The sequence below is a fragment of the Apiospora phragmitis genome, assembly GCF_038363925.1.
Source record: "Apiospora phragmitis strain CBS 135458 chromosome Unknown utg000006l:1.0-5683423.0:1.0-5690449.0, whole genome shotgun sequence".
NCBI classification, from domain to species: Eukaryota; Fungi; Ascomycota; class Sordariomycetes; order Amphisphaeriales; family Apiosporaceae; genus Apiospora; species Apiospora phragmitis.
The window spans coordinates 934,026-951,620 of NW_027117404.1; the positions used below are offsets into that span (position 1 = coordinate 934,026).

At 54.2% G+C, this 17,595-nt stretch overlaps 10 protein-coding genes across 10 annotated transcripts; 9 read left to right on the forward strand and 1 right to left on the reverse strand.

The window, feature by feature from the left end:
* Positions 1-46: 46 nt before the first annotated feature.
* PG994_005574 (uncharacterized protein) lies at positions 47-796 on the forward strand (the record flags this gene model as incomplete). Its single annotated transcript, XM_066856983.1, has 1 exon — positions 47-796. One exon carries the CDS (start codon positions 47-49, stop codon positions 794-796), a length of 750 nt encoding a protein of 249 aa, XP_066716252.1.
* A 333-nt stretch (positions 797-1,129) lies between these two features.
* On the forward strand, positions 1,130-2,089 carry PG994_005575 (uncharacterized protein; the record flags this gene model as incomplete). Its single annotated transcript, XM_066856984.1, has 2 exons — positions 1,130-1,618; positions 1,688-2,089. The coding sequence occupies 2 exons, from the start codon at positions 1,130-1,132 to the stop codon at positions 2,087-2,089; spliced, it is 891 nt and encodes a 296-aa protein (XP_066716253.1).
* A 589-nt stretch (positions 2,090-2,678) lies between these two features.
* PG994_005576 (uncharacterized protein) lies at positions 2,679-4,008 on the forward strand (the record flags this gene model as incomplete). The annotated part of the gene is made up of 6 exons (XM_066856985.1): positions 2,679-2,877; positions 2,934-3,079; positions 3,136-3,213; positions 3,268-3,467; positions 3,528-3,919; positions 3,977-4,008. 6 exons carry the CDS (start codon positions 2,679-2,681, stop codon positions 4,006-4,008), a joined length of 1,047 nt encoding a protein of 348 aa, XP_066716254.1.
* Positions 4,009-5,002: 994 nt separating this feature from the next.
* Positions 5,003-6,846, forward strand: PG994_005577 (rid1; the record flags this gene model as incomplete). Its single annotated transcript, XM_066856986.1, has 3 exons — positions 5,003-5,624; positions 5,686-5,917; positions 5,979-6,846. The coding sequence occupies 3 exons, from the start codon at positions 5,003-5,005 to the stop codon at positions 6,844-6,846; spliced, it is 1,722 nt and encodes a 573-aa protein (XP_066716255.1).
* Positions 6,847-6,912: 66 nt separating this feature from the next.
* PG994_005578 (uncharacterized protein) lies at positions 6,913-7,128 on the forward strand (the record flags this gene model as incomplete). Its single annotated transcript, XM_066856987.1, has 1 exon — positions 6,913-7,128. The coding sequence occupies one exon, from the start codon at positions 6,913-6,915 to the stop codon at positions 7,126-7,128; it is 216 nt and encodes a 71-aa protein (XP_066716256.1).
* Positions 7,129-7,658: 530 nt separating this feature from the next.
* Positions 7,659-10,180, forward strand: PG994_005579 (uncharacterized protein; the record flags this gene model as incomplete). The annotated part of the gene is made up of 9 exons (XM_066856988.1): positions 7,659-7,818; positions 7,872-7,897; positions 7,945-8,042; positions 8,102-8,434; positions 8,490-8,745; positions 8,799-8,968; positions 9,028-9,254; positions 9,320-9,438; positions 9,497-10,180. 9 exons carry the CDS (start codon positions 7,659-7,661, stop codon positions 10,178-10,180), a joined length of 2,073 nt encoding a protein of 690 aa, XP_066716257.1.
* Positions 10,181-10,412: 232 nt separating this feature from the next.
* Positions 10,413-11,408, forward strand: PG994_005580 (uncharacterized protein; the record flags this gene model as incomplete). The annotated part of the gene is made up of 1 exon (XM_066856989.1): positions 10,413-11,408. The coding sequence occupies one exon, from the start codon at positions 10,413-10,415 to the stop codon at positions 11,406-11,408; it is 996 nt and encodes a 331-aa protein (XP_066716258.1).
* Positions 11,409-12,019: 611 nt separating this feature from the next.
* Positions 12,020-13,051, forward strand: PG994_005581 (uncharacterized protein; the record flags this gene model as incomplete). The annotated part of the gene is made up of 1 exon (XM_066856990.1): positions 12,020-13,051. One exon carries the CDS (start codon positions 12,020-12,022, stop codon positions 13,049-13,051), a length of 1,032 nt encoding a protein of 343 aa, XP_066716259.1.
* Positions 13,052-13,915: 864 nt separating this feature from the next.
* On the forward strand, positions 13,916-15,112 carry PG994_005582 (uncharacterized protein; the record flags this gene model as incomplete). Its single annotated transcript, XM_066856991.1, has 2 exons — positions 13,916-14,354; positions 14,466-15,112. The coding sequence occupies 2 exons, from the start codon at positions 13,916-13,918 to the stop codon at positions 15,110-15,112; spliced, it is 1,086 nt and encodes a 361-aa protein (XP_066716260.1).
* A 1,106-nt stretch (positions 15,113-16,218) lies between these two features.
* PG994_005583 (uncharacterized protein) lies at positions 16,219-17,367 on the reverse strand (the record flags this gene model as incomplete). Its single annotated transcript, XM_066856992.1, has 2 exons — positions 16,219-17,172; positions 17,263-17,367. 2 exons carry the CDS (start codon positions 17,365-17,367, stop codon positions 16,219-16,221), a joined length of 1,059 nt encoding a protein of 352 aa, XP_066716261.1.
* Between the last annotated feature and the right edge of the window lie 228 nt (positions 17,368-17,595).

A 17,595-nucleotide genomic window follows, 5' to 3' on the forward strand; every position in this document is an offset into this window, starting at 1 on the left:
TTGCCAGCCCGTCAATTCCTGCGACGTCTGAGTCTACTCGGGCAAAATGAGCGCCGACAAAGCTACCGCCCAAGCCCAGGGTCATACACATGACCATGACCATGGCCATGATCATGGAAATGTTCAAGCGAAACCGCTAAGGCCTGCGCAAAACCCTCAGGGCAGCATCTTCTTCAGGCTTGTAAACGGTCTTCTTCACCAGAGCAGCAAAGCCTACGTGCACACCCGATACTCGACAGTCGGAAACACCGTCGCCTTGGAGTACATGGACACCGCGGACATGGTCGCCGGCAAGTACAACGGGCAGCGCACCTACCTGGGCCAGCTGCTGCTCAGCTTCGTCGGCATCGTCTTCTCGTGGCGGGACTGGCTTCTCAGCATCGTCCTCGGCCTCAACGACTTCCTCGTCCTGCTGGCCGTCTTCGTCCTCGACCAGATCTTCGCTTCCTCGTGGTGCGTCTTCCGCCGGCTGCCCCTCCGCTCGCTCATGGTGTACGGGTCGCTGGTGTTCGGCACGCGGTGCTTCTGGGCCATCTTCTCATCGCACAAGTGGCCGGGCGCCGCCGTGGCTTTCGTCGTCTACGGCCTCTGGGCCTCTTTTGTCGGCGGTTCCTACCTAGACCACCCCCGAGACTGGAACTTTTCCTGCTGGCCAAAGACTCCCCGGGCCATCGTACACTCGTCGCTGTCTTGGTACAAGCCGGCCGTGTTCTGGAACATCGTCGGCATCTTTGCCACTGTCGGGGCACAGATCGCGAACGTTACCGAGCCTCTTTTCCCGGAAGTCTCTGCTTAGAAAGTGGACATCAGGATCGGAAGCCAAGTTCTTGCAAGATGCAGAAACTCAATACAACTGGTGTATTACTATGAGATTTGTAGCAGAGTCAGCAGCACACAAGGAGGATACAATGACACTTATTGGGTGGTTGGGCGGTGATTTTCCGAGGCTTTGTTCAGGACATAGAAACTATCATAATCAAACAATGAGAAGCACGACAACGGTTGTTGGCCTGTCAATAGATGGAATATATAAAATCGCTATACCCATGTATTCCTCTGTGCCTGATAGTTTATAATTTATGTTTGTACGCTCAAATATTTGCCTCCAGATACTACTACAGCACGCAAAATGCCGTATCCTATCGACTTCTGTAAACAGTCTGGAGCTAGTGAGTCCATGGGTGGCAAGTCTCAAAGCCGTTGGAACTTCTCGTTCGAAAACATCAAAGAGACCGTGTCTGATGATACGGGAGGCGACCCCTTGGATGCAGAGCCCAGCAATGACGCCCAGGCTCCTCCCGTCCCGCCACCAGAGCCCACCGCACGCCCCAAGAAAGCTCAGACCCCAGCCGAAAGGGAGCGCGAACTGAACTATGCCCTCGTAGCCGCCCACCGCAACCTGACACGCATCTCGCAGTACGTGCTGAAGCTCGAGGCGTACGCCAACATCGCCACGAAAGAAGACGTGCGCCAGACGCTCGAGGCGACGCTCGAGAACAGCCAGCACTCCTCGCGCGACGCGAAAAGCACGGAGTCTTCTTCTGAGGATGGACGCCACGAGCGACTGATCGAGGACGTGAGTCGGCACAGCGAGCACGTCTGGTACCGCGTGTACCTCGTCAACAAGTCCTTCCGGCGGACGAGCCGGAAGAACTGACGGGCGGACGGCACGTCCGGGCCCATCCAGCTGTGGGGCGAGTCGTCCACCAAGCCGTGGCTCGAGCGCGTCCTCGAGGCCAACAGGGTGATGGACGAGGAGATCATCTACTACACGGTCCGGGACATGGCGGCGGGCCGGCCCCTGGCCGTGTGGCTCGGCTACATCCGCGACATGTGCCACCGCGGCGACGAGCCGGCCCGGGAAGGGCGCGTGGTCGCGATCGCCTGGGCGTTCCTGGACCGCGGCATCCGCCCGTCGCGGCCCGGGCACGGCACGACCGTCGCGCAGTTCATCGCGGAGTGGGACGCGCTGCGGAAGCGCGGGGCTTTTAACGAGGCGCTGGAGAACCCCGAGAGCCAGCGGGGGAGCGATGCGGAGATCCTGGCGAGTTTGAAGGGGCTGTGGTCTGCGCGCATGAGGCCTCTTTGAGTGATGGGTGGAAGAATGTAAGTCCTGCTGCATGCAAAGGAACTCCTCGCCTGTGCATTGAGGCGACTTGGCACAAGCGCACATATATAATGTTACATTTAGACAAGATTCATTCTAATTGGTACGGATATCGCTCATTACGTGCTACGTCCTATCTATGCTTCTCATATTGATACAATGGCTGGTATGTCCGGAGACCGGCAAGCGACAGGAGGCGGCCAAGCCACATGTGTCACAGATCGGCGCAGAAGCAATATATGTACTTCAATATCCTTTACTTGGCGGAACGTCCTGATTGGTCCGTGTCTTTCGATGTGCCTGAAACGGGTGACTATAGATTGGCTCCAATAATCGGCAGTTGAATCTGTCCAACCAGCATGCGCGATGAAGCCCACATCGAGTTTACCCGGGACTTCAAACCTCGGACCCTGTGGTTGGGCCGGAAATGGCCACGGATCTCTGAGTTAAAGTACTTATATATTGTGAGAGCAGACAACAATAACGAAAAGGGCCAGTTAGTTTATATTAATCTCAGTTACCTCTGCGTTATTCGTGGAAAACAAACCAACCAAAGCACGACTCATCCAAGATGCAGTGGAAATTGCCCTACCTCGCAGCTGCGGCTGTAATGCCGTACACTGCTTCGGCACAGTTCGCTACGGCGGCCATGATGCGCTTCCAATGCTCGCGGCTCGTGGTTGAGCGTGTCGATCCCCTGGTCACTCCAGGCATGATCCAATCCCCTCACATTCACCAGATCGTCGGAGGAAACTCGTTCAATGCCACCAGTAAGTGCCTGAAACCGAGATGCGGCAGTACTGTTACTAAGAAAACAACGTGGCAGTGACACCGGTTGAATACGATCCGTCCGAAGAGTCAACTTGCACGACTTGTGACTACAGCGAAGACTTCTCCAACTATTGGACCGCAAATTTGTACTTCAAAGCTCGCAATGGGACTTACAAGCGTGTGAAGCAGATGGTAAATCTGGTAAGTGTAGCAACCCCTTCCGTCGTGGGCAAGGCTCACCACCTCCGGATATTCAGGGGCTCCAAGGAACCGAGGGTATGACTGTCTACATCCCGCCGTACGATGGGAAGACCACGGTGACAGCTTTCAAGCCGGTAAGAATCATTTTCCTCCCTGCAACGATAGAAAGGAAAGCTGAGGTTCTGCAGGGTTTCCGCATGCTTGTCGGTGACTCGGCTCTGCGCACCAGTGCCGGTCAGCAGAAGCAATTATGCCATCGGTGTTATACGAACGTAGAGCAGACTCCCTTTGGCGGCGCGCCTTGCGTTGATGGTAGCGGAATGGACACCGCACAGCTTCCTCAGCGGGGTTGCGATGGAGGAATCCGAGCTACCATCACATTCCCAACGTAAGCCAGTATCATTCCTTGGATTGTGCGAAGAACTCTCATAACACGTGTGGTTTCCAGATGCTGGGATGGAGTGAACCTGGACAGTCCCGACCACAAGAGCCATGTGGCATACCCGGCTAGTGGGAGCTTCGAATCGACGGGACCATGCCCCTCGACGCACCCGGTCCGTATTCCCCAGGTCATGTACGAAGTCATGTGGAATACCCGGGAGTTCAACGACAAGTCGACCTGGCCCGAGGACGGCTCGCAGCCCTTCGTGTACAGCATGAACGACGAGACCGGCTACGGTTGGCATGGCGACTACCTCTTTGGCTGGAAGGGTGATGCTCTGCAGAGGGGCCTAGATGCGCGGTGCTTCGGTAACGCCTGCACGGCATTGAAGACACAAACGCCTGCTGATTCCATGGCGTGCACGAAGAAGCAGACTGTCGCGGAAGATGTTGACGGATGTGAGTTTTTCCGAACCCCTGGCACATGTTGGTATACTAACTTGGCACAATGCGCAGGGCTCAAAGAGCTCCCAAGCATGGTCATGTGAGGTCAGACGCTGGTGGATTCCCGGTAGAGACAAAGCAGGCCCTTCGGATATTACTAGAAGAAGCTCATGGGTTTCCTGATGGGGTAAGCCATGGCAACAGGTAGCTGGATTTGGGTTTATATCAAACTTGGCAGGAGCCTGCCTCGTCTCTCGAGAAGTAGGTCCATATCCGAAGTAGATATGAGTTTGTCACCTTTTCTTCGAAATGAATAGATGCTTGTTGCAGTACACGCCGCAAGCCAAAATGCGGATGTTCTATAAAGAAACTGCCGAACTGAATCTTGCTGGGGATCCGTTTCGTCAAATATGACGAGAAACAGAATCGGAAGGAGCAGCTGTCCTTGGCGAACGAACGGTTTTCCTAACGAGTAGACATTCTTTGTCTCCACGTACTTGATTCGAATGATACGGGACAAAATAATCGGGCCCATACCACACCAACTTCACCCTAGAGTGAGGGTATCGCCGACCCCTTTTAGCAGGCTGCTGCGCTGATCTACATTCTGGTGAACCAGTGCACCTTAGGCACACATTCCTTTAACATCTCAACCCTTGGGAATTTAGAGGGTCACAAAGCAAGTATCAAAGTTCGTGGCCTCACCCATCTGGTAATACTCTCCTTCCAGAACCAATACCCAAGGTCCTCTGCGAACGGCTTTCACAGACCAGAAAACCCTGAGCAACACCACCCTGCACAGCTTGCGAGAAGCATCTCGCCGAACTCATCGGTGCTTGGATCCGCATCTTCCTCAATAATTCCGTTTCCATCTGGTTCCGCGTGTTCATCCACCCATTCACTCAACCACCTTCAAGCCCGAAAAATTCCGCACTTCTACTATTCAATCACCACTCGCGCACCCTTCCTCCCTCTCCCCTCTCACCCTCTTCCCTCTCACCCTCTTCCCTCCCAAACCTCAAGTTGTTGCATTTCTTGCAACTATCCACCGTCATAGCACACAAGCTCATGAAAGCAGTAAGGGTTATACGACAAACCATGGCTCAACAATTCCTCGTTCCCAGAGATACTCCTGTCATCGATCTTGACGATGACGATGACGAACAGCTGCGCCACGAGGTTGAACAGGTCATAGATTTGACCGGTGAAGCTGATGAGCCTCAGGTACAGGAACCTGCCTTCCGTCTCAACTTGCCACCCTTGCACCCGCTTCAAGTCATCGACCGCTATCAGCATCATGGTTATTACATCGAGATCGGCAGCTGCGTTGAAGTATTTGGAGTTCCAGCTAAGTACCAAGCCGAGTTCCTCAAGGTAACTGCCATTGACTATTCACGTAATGGGGTCAGCGTAAGTGGACTGCCCTTTACACGAACTCGCAATTTTGATGGCAAATTCCCATGCAAACTTAACGAGGTATGCTTGGTGGTGGATTCAACTCGGTCCGACCTTCGCGAAGAAGAGATCCAAGCTGAGGTAACTGTTCCTCTCGACGACGTTATCCAGCTTAGAACTCTCGAGTTTACAAACGCGGACTACCCAGCATACAGGTATCGCTTGAGAGATCAAGAGAACAACCGAGATGCCGAGGAGAATGGCCGGCTGATTTGCCGTTGGAAATGCCAACGGATCTGGGCAAATGCCGTTGCGAGACGAGCAGGTACGATTGGCATATTTTTCTCATCTTACCAAAATGAAGACTTACCAATGATGAAAAACAGACCGCCCTCCTGCAGAGTTTGTGATCCTGCACATGGGCCCCGGAGATATTGCAAAAGACGCATATCGTGTGTCCGAGATGAATCGCTTCAATATTTGGCAAGCTGGCAAGACTCGAGATGCTCCTAACTTCGGTAATGTTCCCATTCAAGGACACGTTGGGGACATCCAACCTCGCGGTCGATCTCATGAATATTCCTTTGGCGATATCTTTTGTGGTGCAGGCGGAGCCTCGTAAGTGTGCCCTTTCCTAAGCGTATACGACAGCATGTGATACTAATGTGAACTGGTGTAGATGTGGAGCAAGAGAAGCCGGGCTAGACGTCCAGATGGCTTGTGACATGAACGAGGCCGCTTGCAACAGCTATCGAGCAAATTTCCCGACCACGCAGGTGTATAAGGAAGAAATCCATGAATTTATCAACGACAAACTTTACAGCGGATTCCAGCTTGATATCGTTCACTTCTCACCTCCATGCCAACCGTTTTCCCCAGCACACACTAGAGCCGGGAAGAACGACGACGATAACGAGGCTGCCCTTTTCGCATGTACGGAGCTTGTCAAACGGATCCGTCCTCGTATCTTTACATTGGAGGAGACTTACGGCATTCTAAGCCATGAAGATTTCTTCAATGCACTCGTGGGCAGCTTCACTGGTTTCGGCTATTCGGTTCGCTGGAAGGTTGAGCATTTGTGGAACTGGGGAAACCCATGCCGAAGACTTCGATTGATCATGATCGGAAGTTGCCCAGGCGAACCGCTGCCTGACTTCCCCAAGAGCACCCACTCGCCCAACGGTGCCGGCAATACGAAGCGATATGTCACCGTTGCTGACGCCCTGTCGCAAATCCCGGGCGACCAGAGACGCTTGGACTCTTCGCACGACATATGGGCGGTTAAACACTTCGATCCCCGAAAGGCATCATGGAACTCAAACGTGCCTTTACCCCGTACAATCGTCACCAGCGGCGCAGGTAATTACCACCCGTCTGGCATACGGGAGTTCACTTGCCGCGAGCTGGCCACACTGTCGAGCTTCCCCGTCAATTACGTCTTCAATGGCAGAATTGGCGAGAAAGAAACGCCAGATTGGCAACGTCTTTCCTCCTGCTCCCGCCCAAGTGCTCTTGAAACATATACGCAAGTTCATGCAGCGGACTGATCGAGCCCGCCGCGCTGAGAACCCGGTAGTAGGACAACGACTGCTGATTCCCCTTCCCCGGGGGCAATGGTGGTCGATTTGGACGATGACGACGACGGTGCTATTGCTATTGATGATGACAATGATGATATCGCTATTGACGATGGCAATGACGAGGATATCATCATCCTTGATGCGATGCCTAGCCGACCTGCGTCGGCTGCGTCTAACCACACGCTGGGACGCCCGGAGTTCGGCGATGAAGCTCTTGACGGCGACCGCCAGATGACCATCATTGACTGAAGCTTCTTCGTCATGAGTCATGTGTACAAGTATTTAGATCATAATGCTCAAGGATGCCAAGCCATCGGCTCTGGATCTTTGAGTCGAAACCGCATGTTGTCACGATAGTCGCTCGGACGAGGCAACCTGTCATTGGACGGGAGTGCATTCTTCTTGAAGAGCCATCGCGGTGCACTACGAGAAAGATAGCGCAGACTATAAACTGCAATCCTAGCCTAAATAGACGAGACACAATAATACTGAAGTTGACTAAACCATGACCGTGGCAGCGATGATTGAGCAAAATGCTAGGTTCACAAGACTTGAGGTTACATTTCCATGCAGACGGGCGCGTGCTTGTCGGCGATTGCAGCCACCGATAACCGGCGGGGCCTGGCCAAAAGGGGTCTGGCGCAGTGGAACCAGTGTTTTCTCATTCAACTCGCGTCGCTACCTGCGTTCTCCGACGGCATCGTGTCCATTTCTCCCCGAAACCTGTACAACTAGAAGTCGATATACCGCCGGCCTGGTAGCACTGCAGGGCATCATCAATGCAGCCAGCCGATCCAGCTCCACCACTCCCGACTGAGGATGGTAATGGCACTCCCTCGACAACGGCCGGCAGTCCACACGGCCCGGCGAAGCGCAAGAAGGAGGAATCCGGCGGCGACAAGACCGTAGGCCAAAAGCGCCGCAGGAGGGTATTCTCGTGTCAGTCGTGCCAGCGGCTGAAATGCCGCTGCGAATATGACCCGGGCGCCCAGGCCTGCCATCGCTGCGTCACTTTGAGGTAGGTTCCGGATCACCCGAACGCTCGTCAAGTGAAAGCTGACCCAGTTCATCTTCAGGATCGAGTGCTCACTGAAAGGCGAGGTCTTGGATATCCCGACTCATCCCAAACCCGTCGACAACGGCTCAACCAGCATCGAAGAGAGGTGAGCGAGGCCCCGAACTCATCACCATTCACTTGAATCTCATAACCGATGATCAACAGGTTGGCCCGTCATGGGAAATCTTTGGCCGAGATCAAGAGCATGATGGAATTCGTCTCACGCCAATTCGGACTTGTCGGCGACGCTCATAGGACACATTCATCAGCACCCGCCAACAACAACGGTGTTGCGCGTTCCGAGTCATCCAGGGAGGACGAAGGGCCGGAGAATATTGCAGATCCCGTCGATTTGGCCACCGCATCGGCTCCAACCGTCGTCCTACGAGAGATTGGCGAACAGGTGACACAAGGGTACCGGCGTCTTGAACACGTCAAACTTGATTTGGTCCAGCTGCAGCTCCTTGATGAGCAAACAGCCACGGAGCTGGTCAGGCTGTGAGTTTGCCCCCGCTTGTCTCACCCGCAACATGGCCACTGACACTCAGTGCAGATTCCTCCGGCATCATGGTCACTTGCTGCTAGTACATAACGCAGCTGATTCCCCCGCCGCAGACCTGCGCCAGATCTCGCCTTTCTTACACAGCGTTGTCTGTCTCTGTGCTATCTTATACCGGGAGGATCTTTGCGGAACACCAGCTCATCGCCAGGTTTACGAGCAAGTCCGAATCACTCTCGGGCAAACATTGCTGTCGAGTCCTCTGAATCTCGAAGAGATCAACGCCGTGCTGGTCATGAGCGACCATGCTGTAAGGAAAGAACTCAATACGCGAGCTCAGAACATCCAACTGACGGGCTTTAGGACGGGCCGGAGTACATCGACAGCTGGCTTTTGACCGGGTATTGTGTAAAGCAGGCCATGCTGAGCATCAGCTTCTCCAAGATTGTGAACAACATCAAGCATGGTAGCTCGAATATCCAAGACCGCCAAGCTATTCACTTGTGGTCGACGGTCTGCCTGCACCATCTTCAGTAAGACATGCTCTTCCCGATGGTTCCGTTTTGTCATGAAAGCTAATCATCACGATCAGTTGGGCTGCAACTACCGGGCGCCCGTCGGTGCTCCAATCGTCGTACGTCAACCAATGCAACATCCTCTTGAGTTTCTACCAGGCTAGCATGCAAGATGGAATGCTAGTGGCAGAGGTTCTCTTGTACTCCGTGTTGCATTCGAAGCTGAGGAAAAGGTCTTATCTCGATGCCCACGGCGAATGCAGCGAGTTCAAGACATGGAAACAGAAATGGAACCATTTGATGTGTAAGCAATTCCAAGTTCTTCGCCCCATGCCAACTCAAGTCTTTGTCGCTGACACGCAATCACAGCACTACCCACTGCTTCGATGCTGCGAATTGGGTATTATGCCGCGTACCTAATTCTTGCCGTCCACGCGCTCGAGGCCAGCGGCGAAGCGATGAGCGGGAAGACGTTTTCTCTCTCATATGTCGGTTGACTCGCCAGTCAGCAGTATCCTGGACACACCGGACCCCAAACCCGCAAAGAAAGATGCCCAGACACTGCAGGCACATACAGCCAAGTATGCGCATTCGGTTCTCGAGACTTTCGTGGAGATGCCTTCATTCTTGATGGACACAATACCAACATACCTTTGCCTTTGCATCGGATATTCAGCACTTATTCTGGCTCACTATGATGAGAGCCAGTCCAAGGTGCCTGCATCAGTCGGTATTGGCCTTATTTCAAAGCTTGAGGAATGGTGTATGCGCACGCCTAGTAAGTCGTGGGCCATCAAGTTCGCGAAACTCGCGCGGCAAAGGGTCGAGTCCCGGCTTAGCACAGCAACATCCTATCACGGCGATTCGAAAACCACACCAAGGGAGGAAGAAAGGCGACATCTCCCTGGTTGGACTAACCAGACAATGCCGCTTTCGACTTACGCGATGTCTGCATCTGGCCACGATACATCGCCATCTTCCATAGCCGACCGGAATTTCGAAGGTAACGATTTCCCCAGCGCCGCAGAAACATTCCCGATCCCTCCCGAGGCCATACATTCGCCGGATTCGAAATCACTCAACCAGTCATTCCAAGCATGGAAGACTTCTTCGGCGGAGGTTTCTTGCACTTCATGGGCCAGCCGCCGCGGGGCTGAAACATCAGGGCGGTACCTACAATCCCCGCAACTAAACTTCTCTGGTCCCGGACGGGTGGTTTGCGGCCCATAGTTCCACCTAGATCCGGTGAAACTTATACAACAAGGAACACCGTGTACTATCACGGCGAATCGGCAGCATCAATTCTCCCGATTATTGGATCGGCTAAATTGGCATTTGTAAGACAGGTTGGATTGACTCAGGGGGACCATAATGTGTAAAAATATATATATATCTCAGTGCATTCCCATAGTAGGTCGCCAAAAGAAGCACCAGGCACACGGAATCTCTACAGGCGACAACAATGACAACTGCGAAAAGAAGCGTCTTGGTGGTTGGAGCGAATGGCTATATCGGCTTAGCTGTGTGTCGTGCTTTCGCGAGAGCAGGATGGCGTGTCTTCGGTCTGGTTCGCCGGGCAGAGGTAGCGTCATCGCTCTACGCGGCAGAGGTTACGCCAATCATTAGCTCGCTGTCGGAAGACTCGCTGCCTCAACGGCTCTACAATTATACGACGACAGTCGATACGATCGTTGGATGCGCCGAACCTGCCGATTACTCTTCTCATTACCAACAACTCACCGCTCTCATCCGTCACGTTGCCGAAACTAGCAACAGCAACGGGGTTCGGCCCTTGGTTCTTTTTTCCTCTGGATGCAAAGACTACGGCACAACCGATGTAGATGGGGCATCGAACTTGGCTCCTCATACGGAGATGTCGCCGATCAACCCTCCAGCGCACCTGCTTTCTCGAGCAATGACATGCACGACGATTTTCGAACTCGACGATGTGGTCGATGCCGCTGTGCTGCGGCCTACCAATGTGTATGGGCACGGCAGTAGCTACTACGGCCTCGTCTTCGACTACGCTGCTCGTGTTGCCGCAAGCGGTGCTCCGACGCTGTCCATCGGCTCCGACCCTACCAGTATCATGCATGCGCTTCACGTGGACGATTGCGCCGAGGCTTATGTGGCTCTCGCCGAGTGCACCAGTCGCGACAGAGTCAATGGACAGTGCTTCAACATCTCGGCGTCCAAGTACGAAACGACACGCGATATGCTCACGGCCTTGGCCAAGGAGTACAAGTTTCCTGGAGATGCTGTCTTCGCGGGGTCTGCGGAGTCGGACGACCCAGCGATGACGGGGATCTTCGGGTTTAGCCAATGGGTGGACAGCCGGAAGATCAGGGATTTGACGGGATGGACTGAGAAGAGGATGCTGTTCAGTGAGGACATGCATGTCTACCGGATGGCTTACGAGGCGGCCATTGCTTCTGATCAGGGCGAGACTCGTGGATGAGGACTAAAATGGAGGAGCGTTGGTATCAGGGGAACAGTACTGGATAAGCCACCAACTGGCCATTTCTGGATAGATTTTATAATTGCGACGAATCTTTTCTTCACATGTAAGATGCAAGAGACATCGATCAATCGGATTCAATTTTGAGGTTACACGTGCTAAGGGCTCAGGTACACAGCGGAAACCGTCTGGTAGTTGAGTGAGTACGCTGTATCCAAGGGCCGTCTAGGTCAGTGTTGCACATCAAAACACACAAAAGCCTACAAGAACTAATGCCAGCCGCTCCACGCGTTCAAGTGAAGTGTGCGTATCATAGGATGGATATCCCATCACACATGCTACATAATTAACAACGTCAACAGGAGTGAACTGAGGGGCATGCGGGGTATTTGTTTACTTGGAGCAGATCGCTGCAGGACAAACGGTCGTCTGCTAGGCAACAAGTATTTCTACTCTCAAGATCTTGTCCTGAAAAACATTGCGAAATCATAGAACACCATACGAATTTTAGCCTTCATGGATACAGATTCGTAACTTATTCCTCTCAGGGTCATAATTTTCTCTCCCTCTCTTCTACATACCGCCTACTTCATGAGATATTGTCCACCGCAATGGTTCAGACCCGCCGCACAGCAGCCGCGGCAGCGGCAGCGGCCGTAGCAGCAAAACCAACAGCAGCAGCAACACCCGCCAATAATAGTAACACGACCGCGCCTACTACTACTGCTGCTGCTGCTACTGCCACTGCTACGACGAAGAACAATGCGCGCTTCAACGCCGAGGCCGCCGCGTGGGACAGCAACCCCTTCATCCAGGCCATGAGCGCCGAGGCCTGGCGCGCGATCCAGCACAACGTCACATGCTTTAGGGACTCATCCGACGCCGGCCGGCCCGCCCGGCCCGACGTGCTGGAGATCGGCTGCGGCACGGGCACGCTGAGCCTGCTGGTCGCGCCGCACGCCCGGCAGCTCGTCGCCGTCGACGCCGCCGAGGGCATGGTCGAGGTCTTGAGGGGCAAGCTTGCGGACAATGCTCAGTCTAACGCTGAGGCTGACGCCGACGATGGCGATAAGGGTGGGGATGATGACGAAGGCGAAAATAAGAAGAAGAAGGACAAGAGCCGTTTGCCGAAGAAAGATTTCCGGAACGTCGTGCCCATCTGCGTCATGCTCGAGGACCCGGAGGACCCTAACTTGCCTCCCGGGACGCAGGAGCAGCAGCAGGAGCCAGACCGCGGCGGTGTCGGCGGTCGACCTGATAGGATCAAGTTCGACCTCGTCATCTCGCACCTCGTGCTGCACCACATCCCGGAGCTGGCGCCGGTCCTCGCGACGATGCTGGGCTGCCTCAAGCCGGGCGGCGCCGTGGCGCTGACCGACTTCGAGGACTTCGGGCCCGCGGCGCGCCGGTTCCACCCGGAGGGCAAGATGGAGGGGGTCGAGCGGCACGGGATCGAACGGGAGGCGATGCGGCGGCTGATGCATGACGTCGGGTTCGTCGACGTCCGCGTCGAGGGCGCGTGGACGGCGCGCAAGTCGGTCGAGCGGTTCCCGGGCGAGTTCGGGGATCAGGCCGAGGGCGGGGAGGGGGCGGGCGAGGAGATGGAGTTTCCTTTCTTGATATGTACGGGGAAGAGACCGTGAGATGGAAGACTACGCGGGCAGGTAGTTTAGATGTCTTCAGAGTTGGATTGGACGGCTGGCACGTTTGCATTGATGACGAAGGATATGAAACATATGTGCACAAGAAGGCCTGCGAATACTTGAATGCCCAAAAACGCAGGTACTACAAGAACGCGGCGGCATCTCACGACTCTCTGTCGCCTACCTTGAGGGATTCCTCCTGCATACCTGGGAACTGGATTGTATAGAGCATTGAATGAGAGAATACTGTCTATGTACGGAGCACCTGCTTTAGACATATAAGTACACAGCACGTTCTTCAGGGGCCATGGAATTTGAGGGTGGCATGAAATAAAGACACGACGTTGAAATGATACATGAGGTCATTAGGGAAGGTGCTGCTGTTAGTATGATGCCTACCTCTCTTTTCAGTACCCCAAGACGCATGGACCCCCAAGTTAGCTGGGCTGGGCTTTTTAGGTGCAACCCACCCTCTTTGGGTCAATTGGGGACGACGAATAGGCGAAGAGCCAGCTCCTCCCTCCGGGCAAGAAAATAATCTCCTGATCATGAAGACCATTGGATTGCAGCAAGCCAATGAAGTAGTAGCAATCCCTTCGAGTCGCAAAATCCCACCACTTCCAAACAGCCCAGTATCACTCTTTGCACAACGAATTTTGTGACAATTGACATCGAGCGTGTGACTCTTTTCTTTCTAACGCCTCCTCGTTCTTTTCGCTCTCATCTTATCTGTTCAATTCGATCTCTCCGATTAATGGGACGAAAGTGGCGTCTTTGAGCATCTACCTACTACTCTTCTGCCTCCCGGGACCGAATCGGAATCGGGGCCTTGTGAAATATTATTAAACAAGGACGTCCGGATACATGGCCAAAATCGGTAGCCCACGCAGCGTGGCCGAAGCCACCTTATTCACCTCCAATACGCCGCACGCCAACATCAAGAAAGCTCCTGCCGACGCTACCTCCTCCTCCTCCTCTTCCGTAGCCACCACCGCATCCTCCCACAAAAACGCGCCGACCATGTCGTCCACGAGATCAGCAGCAGCAGCCTCCGCCTCTGCATTCAGGTCGGCGCCGGCGGCGGCGCCCCGGAAACCTCTGGCACAGAAACCCGGCATGCCGCCGCTGGGCAACCGGCCCACCGCGCCCGAGACGCTCGACGAGAAGGTGCGGCGGCTGCGGGCCGCGCACCTGGCGGCCAAGAACCACGAAGTATCGAAGCTGGACAAGGTCATTGGCGGCACGAGGAGGTACATGGACGCGGCCCATCGGTTTACCGTCGTGGGACTGATTGGTTTCAGCGGTAAGTCTTTTTCTTCCCTTCAATCACCTATACGCATCATAGAATACAATACTTGAAGAAGAAGAAGAAAAGCGAGCAATCCCACTGACCCCAACTTTTCACTCCTCACAGGTCTTGCGTTGGTGGTCACCGCCTACGCCACCGTGGACATGATGTTTCACAACCGGAAGCGCCGAAACGAGTTCTTCGCCATGCAGCAGACCCTCCAGTCCGACAGTCTCGAGGCCGCCCGCCTCGCCTACATGACGGGAAAGGCCAGCGACGAGCAGATCGCCATGGTCGAGGAAGCGACCGAGCGCGCCAAGGAGGCCGGCGTGCCCCTGCCCAGTCTCCTGAACCCGGCCAGGACGGCCACCACCACCACCACGGAGGAGGCGGCCGCGGCCGCACCAGGGGCCTTCGCCACCACCAGCACCGCCGACAGGACCGTCTGGCCCGGCGAGTCCATGCAGGGCGCCTCCCTGAGCGGCGCCGGCGAGGAACCCGAGAAGAAGAAGAAGGGCGGCTTCGGCAGTTGGCTCTTCTCGAGCCTGAAGAAGGAGGACACCGCCGCTGGTGCCGATAGCAGCAGCAGCCTGAACTTCAAGGACGAAGAGGCGGCCGCGTCGGGCCGGATCATGCGGGCGATCGATGAGCAGAAGGACAACGTCAAGGCCGCGCTCGACTCGGAGCGGGAAAACCAGCGCAAGGGCGGTTTCCTGGACCAAATAGGCCTTGCCCCGCAGGAGAAGCCCCAGAAGAAGGGATGGTTATGGTAAAAATGTCTGGAGAGAGAAAAGGGGCTGCTCCCCACAGGGCAAGCATGACATATCACCTGTCTGTCTAGTTTGTCGTCTATACTTGTACCATTGGAGAGAGAGAGAGAGAGGAAAGAACTCTCCATGCATTACATACATATCGAGTCACTCTCACAGCCCGTCGTCTCGCTGTCTTTATCCCTACGCGCAAGTAGATCATGATGATGGATGCGTATTTGGTGGCAGAGGATCGCATTCTTGGGCATAGTAGTAGTTGTTATCCGTGTTGGTGTATCATCGTGTGTTATTACTGGTGTAGATAGACGACGACGGTGCATCAAATCAGGCGTTCAATGGGTCTGGTTGGTCTATCTATCTACTTTACTGAAATGTCTACTTTCAGGTTGTACATATGTTCGCATCTCAATCAACATCTATGCCTCGTATCATGTTTGCTATCTGGTCGTTAGCTCATTATCAGTTACCCTGTCACAACTTATGTACACACATACTTCACCCCTATCATTCACTACCTACCCAGCACGGAGTTCGTCGGGGATCCAGCAGGTCCCTGAAAAGCACGTCCACCCCTACTAAATGCGCAAGGATGGCTCTCACAAAAACACAGCACCAAGATTCGCAAAGTGACATTCGCAGGGCAGCATCGCCTTCTATCTTTATATTGTTTTTTCAATTTTGTGATATAAGTTTGGTTTAACGCCAGAAGCGGGTCACGCTATCTGTTGGGTCTTATACTTCTGCTGCCACCGGGTGTTCATATCCATCGCTATATATCTGACGTAAAGCCTGCCAAGCGAACCCAATGACGTGATTACACCCTTTCCTTTCCCATGATGAACTCCTGAACTCCAAAAACAAATCCATAGCTTCCATGCAATAAACGAGTGTGAGGGGTATTGTGGCAAGAAAAAGGCCCTAAGAACAACAAATAAACCAGAGGCTACGAAGACCGTATGCCGAAACATCTCTACCAGCAGCCGCTGTACTGGAGTGACCAATCGTCGGCAGTAGTTGTGAAGATGCAGCATCTTCTATGCATCGGGTAACTGGTATGGTAATGCGTAAACAATCGCTGCATACAGCGCAGGTGCCGGCTACCTCTTCAGTTACGATATGATGATATGATTGAAGTGACCCGGAATTTTCTGCCGGCACTTGTCGCAGTCCGCCCGGTACCCTATACTGAACGACTTTTTCATGCCAGGTTGGAGCGTCCAGCTATTGACGGTGTGCTTGCTACGCGAGTGGCCGTACTTGCCGCGTGGCGAAGGAGTGGCAGGTGCTGAAGATGGCGAGCTGCCTTCTTCGGGAATAGCATCACCATCCGCGTCCATCATACCCGTGTCCGTTTCTGTGGCTGGTTCATGGCATATCTCCAAGTTGGGATGAAGCGCTGCCATAGCCGCCGGGTTAGTCGAATGAGGCATATGTGGTAGGTACGGCCGCTGTTGAGACGCATCTAGCACCATTCCAGGGCTGTTGGGTATTTCCTCGCCACCACTTTCACTAATAGGGGATGGGAGTCGCCGGTTCTGGATCATAGACCATCCTGCCGAGCCATCCAAGGAACGCGGGACCGAGGGATCCGCTGCGGGTGGGAATGCTTGATGATGTCCTGCGCCGATTCCAGCATCGCCCATATAATTTTGGAAATCCACGCCTCCGAGGTTCGAGTTCGCAGCATGCATTTGCTGGTTCGCCGAGGTCCAATTGTTTCCCCGTACTTGAGCGGCAAACGTCGCATTGATGGGAGTGGGAATCCGACCGGTATTACTCGAGCCGTACCCGTCACCTACTGACTGGCCAGGGTGGTTCGCCATCCCATCCATCATATCCGTATCCCTATCTACATCCATGGAAGAGTTGGACGCGTGCTGCTGCTGCTGCATGGGCAGCGTGGAAACCCATGGCGAGAAGTGGGACTGAGACTGCATCTCCTCCGAGTCCGAGTCCGTGGGAGTAATTGTGGTCGCGGCCACCGAGTTCGTGGGGAAGCTGGGGGGGTGGGACCATCGTTTGTGCGGAGGCGAAGAACGCAAAGGCAGCGAATGCAGGCGTTTCTATGCGCATCATCAGGTCAGAAGATGGAACAATGGGTCATTGCTTCGCAAGGGAAAGCTCGAAATTATGGGATTCAAGTCAATACTTACATTACGATGATCACCGAAGCTCAGCGACTCGGCAGCACCATTTTCCTCTTCCTCCCGGCCTCTCTTCCTGGTGGCCTCAGGCCAGCGGTGGTGAGTCTCGAGCATGGTAGTGGTTGGGAATAGAGCCGGCAGGCACAATGCCAAGAAAAAACGGGTGGTTGCGTATAAGCTGCTTGAATGATAACAACACTTGAAGCTTGAATACTGGAAGAAAAGAGAGGCAAACCCAAGGGTTGGCGAGTGGACGTATGGGATAGTGACCAGCGTATTAGACAGATGTGTGTGAGTTTGCGGGGGCAATGGACAAATGGACGAGTTGGCTGGCTGATCGTC